General features: G+C 40.9%; 1 protein-coding gene across 1 annotated transcript; it reads left to right on the forward strand.

Moving 5' to 3' along the window:
• On the forward strand, positions 1-12,184 carry CISD1 (CDGSH iron sulfur domain 1). Its single transcript, XM_048858510.2, has 3 exons — positions 1-136; positions 4,089-4,294; positions 11,807-12,184. Exons 1-3 carry the CDS (start codon positions 106-108, stop codon positions 11,894-11,896), a joined length of 327 nt encoding a protein of 108 aa, XP_048714467.1. The 5' UTR covers positions 1-105; the 3' UTR covers positions 11,897-12,184.
• The last annotated feature ends 817 nt before the right edge of the window (positions 12,185-13,001 follow it).

Below are 13,001 nucleotides of genomic sequence, written 5' to 3' on the forward strand. Positions count from 1 at the left end.
GCTATCGTGTGAGTTCCTGTACGCACGCGCAATTGCGTCTGAGCAGCGTTTGTGCCCTCTGGGTGTTCGGGAGGTCGGCGGCGAGGAGCGCTGGGTGCGGGAGCGATGGGGCTCGGATCGAACTCCTCCGTGCGGGGTAGGCGGGCGGGCGGCGGAGCAGCGGGATGGTGCGCTCCGCTCCGCTGGGGGTTGTCTCCTGTGTGCTCGCCGCCTTCACAAGTCACTTCCAGTTGCACTGCTTGGGGCGCCCCCTCCCCCCTTATTCTCACCTTGGGGCCCTTCCTGCTCGGGCAAGGGGTGTATCTGAACGCGGAAGGTTGCGATTCCACCCCTGTTTTGCAGGAGGGGGCCTAGCTAGAATTCCTTATTCCTCTATCTTGCAGGTCATTGTAATAGGTGTGCAATAGCTGGGTGGCTGTGTCGTGGTGGTGCAGTGTCACGACGCAGAGGAAGCGTTGACTGATCCCCAGGAAAGGGACCCACTTGCAGAAGGGTCCCGATTGCTTTGCAGAGGATGGGGCTTCCCTGGGAAATGCAGTGACCTTCACCGCCTCTCTTATGCGGCTGACCCCTTCGTGCAAGAGTTTATCCAAGGGATAGCTCAGTGGTTTGAGCGTAGGCCTGCTAAACCCAGGGTTGTGAGTTCAATCCTTGAGGGGGTCATTTAGGGATCTGGGTCAAAAATTGGGGATTGGTCCTGCTTCAAGCAGGGGGTTGGACTAGATGACCTCCTGAGGTCCCTTCCAACCTTAACCTTCTATGATAACCACTAGTCGTAAATCATTAATCCAGCAAAATGGTTACATCCACTGAGGTCTGGTATGTTGTGTTTTGTAATAGTATCTAGAAGCCCCAGGATTGGCCATTCATGGTCGTAGGTGCTGTGGAAGCATAGCAAACGCCCCTTCTTTTACACACCCATTTTTGCTTCGGAGCAGCCCTTTGATAGGCGTTCTCTTACCAAAGAATCCTTTGAGTGCATTTTTCCCCCTCTGACCATGTGCCTTGTAGTGGATGCTTGGCTTCTCTGCTGAAAATGAAGAAACTAGTGGCTGATTGATCTTCTCTTGAAAATCGCAGACTGTCTGGTTTTTAAATTTAATTTTAAATTAAAAATGTAGGCATTTCTCTAGCTTGTAGGATTTAAGAGCAGCATTTCTATTAGTGGCTATTAACCTCACAATGTTGCTACCTACCTAGTATCATATTCTAGAAGAGTAACTCAGCAAAAAGGTGAGGGAACTTTCTTATAGCTACAAATGTAGGCAGTAAACGGTGCTTACTGTTGTGAGTTGTTGACTCGTACTGCAAAATACAAAGAACCCTTCCCCAAAGTGAATAACTCAATAGTAAACCTGTAGTAAAATACAATTCTTGTACAACCTTGGCCGTAGGGGATCATGTGACTGGGTAGTGTTGATGAGCGGCCAGGTGCAGGTACTTCACTGTGAGATATAAGTAAGTTACATAATAGGTCTAAAATTTGGGATTAACATGAAAAGCTTTTGGAAATCCTTGAAAACTACTGCATAGTCTAGTCTATGCATCTGATGAAGTGAGCTGTAGCTCACGAAAGCTTATGCTCAAATAAATTGGTTAGTCTCTAAGGTGCCACAAGTACTCCTTTTCTTTTTATAGTCTGTGATTTAGAACAGTTTTAAAATAATTACATAGGTGTCTACAGGCATTTAAAATTAAATGTGATGCAGTGTTCTTGTGTTCTTCTGGTCTTTGTAATCCTGGTTGAGTCTTTCTTCTGTGTAATACAGTTAAATTAAAAACTTTTCTTTCAGTAGTCTGACTTGTTTCTTAAAGTAGCTTTCACAAGTAGGCTTTGTTCTTATTCAACCATCATATGTCTAGTGTAGGATCTGTTAAGTAGGTTGGTGCAAACTCTTAAAATGAATAAATCTGTCTACTCAGTTTGATTCTTCTCCCCTCCCCCCCCCCCCAATACCCATGAAAACAAACTAGTAGGTAGTAATGGTGATGAGAACTGGTATAATGATTCTAAGCATAAAGTGGTGAAGTTCATGGGAGCTTAATTAGTTTTAAATGCTGCCAACCAAGAATGCTGTTTTTGGTGTGGAGAATAGCTTGGGGGGTGGGAGGAGTATATTGAGACTAAACTCTTTTTTCATTTGGAAAGAGGAATAGTGCTAAATGTGACTAAGGTGTCTAATCTCAGTGTTGGTAACTTACATTTGCCTGGTCTTTAAGGGGCTTTAATTAGTTAAACTTCTTGGATACATATCTTGTTCAGAGGATGTAGCTAAAAAATTCATCTGTGATGAAGATAACAGTGACAAGTGGCAGAATCTATTCTTGATTTAATTCTTTGTTGTAATGAGTATCATAAGCAATTACACTTTATGAACATTGTGTGGGATGCAGTGTGTCTGTGTAAAAAGTACATTTAATGATGTTAACATGAGGTCCTAATCTACTTCAGGAACGTCCAATTTGGCTCTTGAGGGCAAATATGGATTTGATTACACTAGCACTTTTTTGGGTAAAACTTTTGTTGGTTGGGGTGTAAGAAAACAACAACACCCCCCGACTGACAAAAGAACCAGTGTGGACAGCCATGTATGTGCTGGTGGGAGATGCTGTCTTGCCAACTTAGCTACCGTTGCTCACTAGGGGTGATTTACTTATGCCTGCAGGAGAGCTTTTTTAAGAAGAAAAGTTGTCCTTGTAAAAACTCTCTCTTCCTCCCCTGTTCCCCATGCTGGGGAAGTGCAGAGTTGTTTCTGAGCTGCTGCTCCTTTTAACAGGGACCAGATACTGCAGAAGCAAAGGCCTAGGTCCATGTAGCCTTTAGAGGAGTGAGTGGGAAAAGGGAGAGAGCAGGCTGTCCAAAGCAAATGGTGCAAGAGGAACTGGGCTCTTTGGCAAGAGCACTAGGAAGAGGGTAAGTAAAAGTCCCAGAATAGAGGTAGGGATGGAATATGTTAAGTGTTAGCATGTTTTATTCTCTAGGGTTAGAATGAGGGACTCCTACTGTATCATGTGATTGACATCTCTTCTAAACCATAAACAATACAGGCTAAGCAAGACTGAAATTCCTAGTCTGAGATGGCTTTGCTGGTTATAGCATCGCCACAGGAGTGTCTTTTAAATATGTGGAAAGAACCTTGTAGACCTCAGATGCCCATCTGATTTATGGATGAGCAGTTGAGAGTCAGACAGTGTTTACATACTTAGTAGGAGAACATCTGATCCCTCAAATTGTCCTGCTGCTGACTTTTTGTCTGGAGGGAGTGACTCCTGCCACTTCTCGAGCTGGGTGTTACGGCAACCAGGCAGGAGAATTCTGTGACAGTTGGGCAGAAACTCAAGGTACTTTCAAGTGGAAGACACAAGGCAAAAACCTGAAAGCAGGACTTTAAAAAAAAGTGGATTAATTGCAGAGAAGGAAAATGATATCAAGTGAGACAAAGAAGAGTGCAAAGATGTAGAGTTGCAGAGATGAGCATAAGATGATAAAAGAAAAGTGAGAAATGGGGAGAAAAACATTTGTTTATATAAACAGCATCTTTGAGACACTCAAGACTTTAGTACAGATAAGACAGGTAGAACTTGTTCTCTTACGGCCTGTGAGAAATGCAGGTTCACACTGGTGATGTTTACATAGGGATTTAATCTTTTAGCTTTATATCAGATCCCTTTAAAAAAGTAAATAATTACAAGTATCACAATTTTGTATTTATAATGTAAAATCAGTTCCTCTTGTGCCCAGTGCCTAGCATTCACTATCTTTAATTAAATCCGTTATGAACAAAATGTGGCTGATTTTGTTTGTAGAGCTGTGTTGACCTCATCAGTGATGCAGATGCCTGAGCAAAAAATAAATGGAAAGCCACATTAGTTCTATTTTTCCCCATAGGTTTCTCCTGTTCCTCCTGTTCAATAGAAAGGGACAAATTAATTGGATGGGTATAGGAAGAAAGTGGTTTTTATTTTCATAACACTGTCAAAGTAGTAGAACTGTCCTTTAAGCACAAATATGACTTTGGGAGCTAAATTGAATGAAAAATTCCATTTAAGGTTTTGCCAATCTTTCTTTTTTTTATCTCTTGCTCTAGTTGAATGGGTTGCTGCAATCTCTTTAGCTGCAGGAGCAGCTGCTGTTGGATATCTAGCATACACAAGATTCCTCTCTAAAGACAAATGCTGCAAGGCAATGGTAAATCTCCATATACAGAAAGATAACCCCAAGGTAGTCCATGCATTTGATATGGAAGATCTGGGAGACAAAGCTGTGTACTGTCGTTGCTGGAGATCTAAGAAGGTGAGAGGGGAAAATTGTAAATAATTGTAAATGTGCAAGAATTCTCTTAAGCTCGTCTCAGTTGTATTATTTGATACTTGGTCTGTTGAAGAAAACAAGCTATCGCTACATTTCACTCCTACACTATTTCTAAATTAGTAATTATGTAATGTACAAAACTAAAATGTAAAATGCATGCAGTTGTAAAGCTTCAGATTTTCTTATACTGCATAAATGGTTTTAATAATAAAGGAGGGTGTTCAAGCCATGGATTCTGCAAAATGGCCATGTAATTCTAGAGATCCTCATAGCTGGCAGGATCTAGTAATCGCTCTATTAGCACAGGAACCCAACACTTAAACTGGTTGACAAATCCACTGTCTGTGAATCAGTGAGATCTGTCTGTAGGCCTAAATTATTGTCAGTATCTCCTGTAGATAACATTGGAATAAGTGGGAACTCCAGGTTTTTGTTGTTGGGGTCAAGCTATGCATATAGCTCTTTAATTGCATGTTATACTGAAGGGATTCATTCTTCTCTTGTGTTAGAGAGAGAAGTGGGGGTGGGGAATGGGAGTAATTATAAGTGCATAGAGACACAATTTCATTATTAATGTAGCATGCTGGGGAGTATAAAGACTAAGGAAGTTTCTGATTTGGCTTGCTCTGCTACTGGTTCTCCTACAGTTTAACAATCCATAATGAGTGGCAGAACAAGGAACCAGGGAGAAACTACCAAAATCAAGTCACATAGACCAGGGGTGGCCAACCTGTCTGGAGCCACGTGTAGCTTTTCAGAAGTTAATATGTGGCTCCTTGTATCGGCACCAACTCCAGGGCTGGAACTACAGGAGCCAACTTTCCAGTGTGCCAAGGGGTGCTCACTGCTCAACTCCTGGCTCTGCCAAAGGCCCTGCCACCACTCCACCTCTTCCCATGCCCTCTTCTGAGCCTGCAGTTCCCTCGCTCGCTCCCCCCCTACCCCCCGAGCTTCCTGTATGCCACAAAACAGCTGATCGAGAGGTGCGGGGAGGGATGGGGAGCTGCTGCGGAGGGGTGCTGGTGAGTGGTAGGTGCTGGGGGAGCTGATTTTGGTGGGGGGGGGGAGGGGGCTGCTGATATGTTACTGTGGCTCTTTGGCAGTGTACACTGGTAAATTCTTGCTCCTTTCCAGGCTCAGGTTGACCACCCCTGACATAGACCATCAAACCATTATTGAATAATAATTTTTAGTCACTGCCAATCTGGGAAGGAAGCATGACTGGTATTCTACCGCTAGTGCCCCAGTTTTCTCTCAAATAGCTGTCTCCCTCTGAGTCTGTATAAACTTCAAGAACTTCAGTGTATCCATGCATTGAATCAAATCTTCCGAGTTGTAAAATGAGCTCATTCTTACTCTTCATTAAGGTTGAACAGTTCTAATGTGCATTCCTCACAAGTCTTAAAATTTACCTGAGATGTAACACATCTTTTTAATGTAATGTTGACATTATTCTTAGAGTAAAACCGACATAACGCTGTTTAGATGGGAATTAATTCAGTTTTACCCAGCTGTTTTTTCTTAACATTTAAGAGAATGTATAGCAAAAAAAGTGCCAGGTTCTCAAAGTCCTCTGTCATGTGTGTGAATAATGAAGAAACAGCATTATTTCTGCCCCACCATTGTTTTTTTATTTTATTTTTAGTTTTTTAAAGAAGTACTCAGATTAAAAACAGCTTGTACCTAAATTCTTAGGAGCACTGTCTGTTTAAACAGAACACAATGAACATTGCTAAACAGCTCAAATGTGAAGACGCCTTTTGCTACTCCTGGGGGAATTATGCACTACTGCATGTGTGCGTAAGTAATGAGCCATGCATATTTTTAATTTTTGTGCAGAAAAATTCTGCTGAAATGTTGCTGAAGTTCTGCCTTTTGCCCATCAGAGGGCGCTGTGGCACAAGAACAGCAGTAGCTCACAGCAGAAAATAACTTCTGCAGTTCCGCCTTTTGCCCACCAGAGGGCGCTATGGTGACAGAACACAGCAGCTCCCAGCCAGGTAGAGAAGAGAGAGAGCCTGCCTTCTTCACAGCGCTGGCCAGGTCAGGAGACAGAGGCTATGGGGAGACATACAGAGTGGGGTCTGGGGGTGGGGGTCAAACGGGCTCATATGAGCTAGTAGGGGAGGACAGACTGGGACGGGCTGAATGGGATTGGGGCCACAGGGGGAGAGAGGTGCAGGGCCACATGGGGACAGGGCAGACGTGCCTGGCTGAGTGGGAGAGGCTAGGGGTCAGCCCAGGTCTGCATGGGGGAAGCTCCTGAACAATCCCTCCCTGCCCCGCAAACCCCCTGCCCCCCAACCTGTTCCATACTTTTCCCACCCATACCCAACAAGTTCACACCCCGGCTCCTTCTCAGATATTTACTTCCCTCTTCATCAGCTCTTCCGTTACCACTGGCTCCCCCCAAGCCTTTGCACTGCTTCTGAAGGGTGTGAGGAATATGGTTCTGTATTGTAGCTTAAATGAATTATTACTCAGAGTTCCGTATTAGTATGCCTAGTAAGGAATCTATTTGTCAAAAAATGTTTCCTGAATCTTTTTTGCCTATATTGTTAGAGACATACTTGCTGACATTTATTTTGAAATAAATGACCAAAAAATAATTGAAACTGGTGTGATTCTATTGTTTTGACAAATAAAATATGCAGAATTTTAAAATAGCGTGTGCAGAATTTTATATTTTTGTTGCAGAATTTTTAATTTTTTGGCGCAAAATTCCCCAAGGAGTATTTTTTTGCATGTATTTTGCCTTGGACTAATCTGCTACTTCAGTTTGAGTCATGAGCAAGTGAAAGTGAAGCTGTAGTAGCATGGTGCTTTGATGCTTGCAAACACTATAGGACAATGTTATGTTCACAAACATATTTCTGTGGACTTAAGATTTGCAAAAGGCTATCTTTACAAAATCTAAACTTGTGCCAAACTTGGACAAAGCAAGAGGGACAGTCCGTTCTATAGACTCAACTACTAGTGTCACTGGATAATTGTCTCCCTGCCTGTTCAATCCTTGCCTTTTCTGCTGAGGTCAGTTAGCAAAGATGACAACTGTGATGGTGGATTTTGTGATATGGACACTCCTCTGCTGGATGTGGTACTAAGATAACAAAACCAAGGTCACTGAACAACCATCAAATGGCAACAACTTCCAATAACAGCCAATTTGAGCCAGATTAAAAGCAATGACCTACAAGTAAAAGGCCTGTTCCTTTATCAATCTTCTGAAACCATCTGGTTTCCATCTAACTGTTCTGCTTTAGGAGATAGTCAAGATGAACAGTTTTGGGGATAGGGGATTTAAGTTTCACTGTTCCTGCCTGTCAGTTTTGTCCTTAATTGGTTATTTTCCTAAGCACAAGATAACACAGAGGAAAGGTCATAAAAGACTGACAGGAGGAGGGAGTAAGATCCATCCGTGTCTATTTCTAGTTCTATTATTGACACCAAGTCTTGGACCCAGTTTTAAAACCTACAAATCTCTGTCCGCAAAGCTTATCTTTGCATCATGGTACTACAGTCTGAAGTCCATTACTGTTAGTCAATTTAATAATTCTTTGCAATCTAAAGTGTCAGTTATTTTGCTAGAGGATGTGAAGTCTGTGTCTTGGTTAGCTTACTCATTCTTTCTTTTTGCTAGGGTGGAAATGAAGGAACATTAATCTGTGGTATGGTCAAGCCACATATCAAAGTTTGGGGGGGGGGGGATTCAAATTTATATAACAGGGAATTCTTGGGTCTCTGGTGCAGGTTGAAAAAGTCATGCTATTTTTCCTCATATGGTTAGATACATACCTCATTCAGGCTAACTTGACAATGTCAAATTACTCGGAGTATCTAATGTTATTTCTTAACTTCTGAATGCAAACGTCATGTTTGTCAACAGTTGTATTAAAGTTGTCTGAATTTTAACAGTCTGTATTTTTTTCATTTTATTTTCAATTGAATGGGCCGCCCTCCCCCCACTAATTCTTTTCCTTTGATCAAGGTGAAGAGGATACATCAGGTTGAAATGGAGTTAGTTTTTAAAAATGAGTTGGGAGAAGTTCCTGGAACTGGTCCTACCCTCTTGTTCCAGAATGATGGGATTGTAACTTTCCACAGCAAGCATGCAGGAAAGGGGGCAAGTTAAGGACAGTATCCCTCAGTTATGCAGAGGGAGACTTGAAGGGAATAAAGATGGGTGGAAACAGTCTCCAGGAAAAGGGGAAGCCTGAACCCTCAAGCGACTTAACACAGGGAGAACTTGTGGCCCTGGGAGAATCTGATGGAGGAGGGGAGGGAATTCCCCCTCCCCCGCCCCCTCCAGATGACAAAAGTTCTTGGTGGCCTTAAAGGACTCCACAGACATTTTCTTAAATCAACTTCAGCCTTCCACAGTGTTTTCCCTTAAATATATTTGGTCTCTCAAATATGCTATTATAGAGAACATTTTAATTCAAAAAATTACCCTCTGTTATAAATCAATCTCAATAACAAAATACTAAATCTTCTCAACTAGTAATGGTAGATTATTTATATTGTTCTTTTGGATGATAAATTAGATAACCAGTGAAAGTATATTGGAATATATTTATCCTTCATAATTGATTTTTCTTGGCCCCAAAATATTTTGGGTTAGTATATCTCTTCACATACTTCATATGAAATTTCTACACTTGGGTTAGATCCCATGAAAGGGCTCTTTAACTTGAGGCTATTTGTACCTTTCCATGATCGAAAGGTGCAAAGTAACAGCAAGTATCCAGTTGTGTAAGGATTTCTCATCTAATGTTTGGGTGACAAGCTATGAGGCTCACAATACGTAGTTAGGGGTTTGGCATTGGCTTCATTTGGGCTCAAACTGAAAATACAACTTTCGTTCAATAAATAAATGGAGCATAACTTCTATAAAGCGTAGCATATACCCTTCCGGTAATCTAATATTTTCTACTTTTTTGTTCAAGTATTTGATGGTTTTATATATATATATATATTTATTTTAAAACTAAGAACTCCAAAAGGACTAAACTGACATTTGGTATTCACTCTATAATTTAGTGTTATATCATTACAGCTTGAAATCTTTTTTTGACCTTCTGCCTTCCTCCTTTGTTTTCACTTTTTCCTCTTTGCCAGCCTGCGCCCGCAAACATCAAACACTTTTTGTTTGCATTCCTCTTCTTAAAGTTCCTTAGCTGTTGTGCACTCTCGCTATTGAAGACTTCTTCTCACCCCCTCTCTTTTGCTGCTGTACTCATAGTGTATGTCACTAACGTTCTCCCGTCAGCCATCCCAAACTTCATAGTTAATACAACAGATTCAGTGGGAAAGAGCATCTCAGCACTGAACAATACTTATTGTTCCCCCCATCCATACATTGGATCCTAAAAACTCTAATATGGTCTGCCTAATTCACAAGGCATAGGACAAGTGCTGTGTGGTATAGGGGTTTACTATCTACAGTATTTGATAAGATCAGTGGGGATAGAGAATGAAGAGGGAATTTTTGGGGTTTTTTTTTTTTTGCTTTTTTTGTTTTTCTTCTTCCTCTCTTGGGTCTCTTAGTGAATCTGCTCTTCACTACCGAATGACTGTGAGGGAAAACTTAAGGCATGTTAAACTATATACTGTAATCCAAGCTTTATGGTTGAAAGCATTTCTATGCTGCACATGTCGGTGACAGATTTATTTAAGCTAGTATGTCATGTTGTCATGATATAGTATAATGTTCCAGTGCTTAAATATCCTTATGGCTTACTAAGGGGATGTTTACATTAGCCTCTTCCCTCCCCCCCCCTTTAAAGTACCCTGTCACTGGTGCAGTTTGATCAGCGGTATAACTTTCTGAGCACTGGTGCTGCTGGTGTCTTCACCACCATCTTAACTAATGCATGTCTAGAGGATATGTTATCTGAAATGTCAGTGGCTGCCAATATCTTGTTCAAACTGGGGCTCTACTGATAGCTTTTCCCCCCCTTAAGTCAGAGCCTTTACATTGATAACACTTAAAACTAAAAGCAATTCTTTGATGCATTAAGAAACAAGTTAATCAGGATGCTCTCAAACACCAGTGTTTCTTATAACATAATCCTCTAGCTTCTAAGAACATTATTCTGCCAAAAGTGTCTTGTGTAACTTGCAGATACTTCCTTGGTTATGATTTCAAAAATAGGAATGGTAACATGCAGATCTGGAGTTCTCCCCTGTGTTTTGCTTTTAAATCTATGTTTCTAATCCTTTTGGTTGAGTCAGAGGTGGGGCAGGAATTCTTACGTAAGACATACCATTGCGTTAGATGAAATTTGGTTTTTCATTTCATCAGTAGCTTTGAGTGAATTAATCAGTATTTCATCAAACACTCTGGTTGCCTTGAAGTTTTGCTGAGTATTACTCAAGTCAGTCAAAGTGACTGACTGATTTGATGGTAAAGAAATCTCTGATGCAGGAATATTAGTATTCTGTAAAACTTTTCTGTTTACTTGGAAACTTCCATTTGCCACTTGCAGCACTGATAAGGAAATAGTTGCAGAATGACAATAACCAGCTATGTTTAACAGCCTCTACAAACCATCCTGGAGCAGTTAGAAGGTCTGGCCTAACTTCCATTGACTTTGATGGATGTTGTCTCGGGCACAGGAGACAGTTGTTGAGAGATGATTAAACAGCCAAGTTGCTACACCTAGCTAATAGAGCTCTGCTGTGGGTTTTGCTTTAGGTGAAGAGTGTCTGTCTTATTTCCCCAATATAGCAAGAAAGACTTTAAAGATCGCTTCTTTACAGAAGTGGGGTTCTAAAGGTTTTTACCAGATCTACACTAGAAACTGTTGCCAGTATGGCAATGTCAGCGATCTCTTAAACAACCAAACACTCCATGGTGGCAAAAACCTTAGTGTAGATGCAGTTATACCAACAAAAGGACTTTTTTGGGGGTGGGGAGAGGGAAATGGTGTGGCTTACTTCATTTGGGGAACTGACTAGCTATACGGCAAAAGAACTTCTGTCAGTATAAGCTGTTTCCCCATTAGCAGGGTTTTCTGGTAGCTATACTGACAAACCTGTTCTAGTGTATGCAAGGACCTACTCTCCTCTTAAAGGAGAGGATCCAGAAACTGAGACTCTTGTGCAAACCTTAAGTAATCTTCACTGCACTCCAGAGCCCTCCCGAGGAAATAGGGAGTGATGTGGGGGAGGTGAAAAGGAAGTTTGAGGCCAGCCTAGGCTGCTTGTTTTTGACAAGAGTCTGAGATTGGAGCGCCGAAGTGCGTTGTGAGTTTGAGTTCTTTCCGTAGTTACAGTGCTCTTGTACATTACACTCACAGGTAATATTAATGAACACTTAAACATGTCTAGCAAATATTTAAGTTCTTGTAATAACACATTTTGAGATACCACTTGCATTGTAAATGTATCTTTACCGTGTGAAGCCATTTTCATAACTTTAGGGTTATATTTCCTTCTCACTTAGTTTTAAATGCACCCATTCTTTTATATTGTACTGGTTTTCTTTTTCAGTTTCCATTATGTGACGGTTCTCACACGAAGCACAATGATGAAACTGGGGACAACGTTGGGCCTCTGATCATCAAGAGAAAGGAAGCATAAACGGGATGGTTTGAGGCCATGATTTGTCACATTATCTGCTTATCTGTAATTGGAGTAAAGAAGTTCTGTCTTAGTCATGTCACTGAAGATTTTTGGGTGTGGTACAAAGTAGGCTCCAACATGTGTATTTCATGGTGCTTGCCTTGTTTTAAACACTAAATGTAAAATATTAATGGCTTAAGGCTATTTGTCTCCTGAACTGTGTATACATTTTCATTAAGTATGAAATTAAAGTGACAATTGTACTCAGAACTGTATGAAGATAATATATTAAATTATTCTCAAATACTTGTGTTCTACTGGAAAACTATCTTTAAGTAGAACAACAAATTCCTTACTAAGTAATCTGAAACTACAGAAAAGATGGCTGATACTCAGATGCAAATGAGATTCTGTTGAAAAGGCATTAATGGCAGAAAAATCATGGTGCCAAGTGCACGAAATGTAACTTACTACATCCACAAAGTGTAGTGCATACAGTGATTAAGAATAACTGTTTTATTCTTTTAAAACAGTTGTACATTATAGCTTCAATAAAAATCCAAGTTAAAACACTAATAAGAATAAACAAAAAGGCTTACTGTAAGAATGTACCAAAAATTAAGTAGGTAGGGTCATACGTACTGCAAACAGGCCATTATTCTACTAAAATCAATGGGGTTACACCAGAGTTGAACTGAAACCTTAGAGTGTGTGTGTGTGGTGTCTAGAGTTGTAGAACTGTCTTTGGGGGTGGGATAGGGATTAGGATGGGGTGTGTGCGTGTGCACGCATGTATGAGACTGGGTTCTTTTTTTGAAGCACAACTTCCTTTATATGCCAGAGAATGCCTTATTAAATCTTCCCTATTAGGGCATGTTCATCTAAGTTTTTCAAAACTTCAGCCACTGGTGGTGGTTTGGCACACATCTTCTGCCATTTAAAATTTTGCTTCCCATTACAATTCTGTGATAGACAAACCATAAAATCAGTTTAGTGCATATTCATCCCTACTTACACAGATATGCACAAAGCATTTCCGAAAACAAAAGTCCAGGATTTGGATTAGAGGAGGGGATAGGGGACAACTTCATATTAGACCCAGCTCTCATAACTCAGTGAAGCA

This window comes from Caretta caretta, chromosome 7, assembly GCF_965140235.1.
Source record: "Caretta caretta isolate rCarCar2 chromosome 7, rCarCar1.hap1, whole genome shotgun sequence".
Classification (NCBI taxonomy): Eukaryota; Metazoa; Chordata; order Testudines; family Cheloniidae; genus Caretta; species Caretta caretta.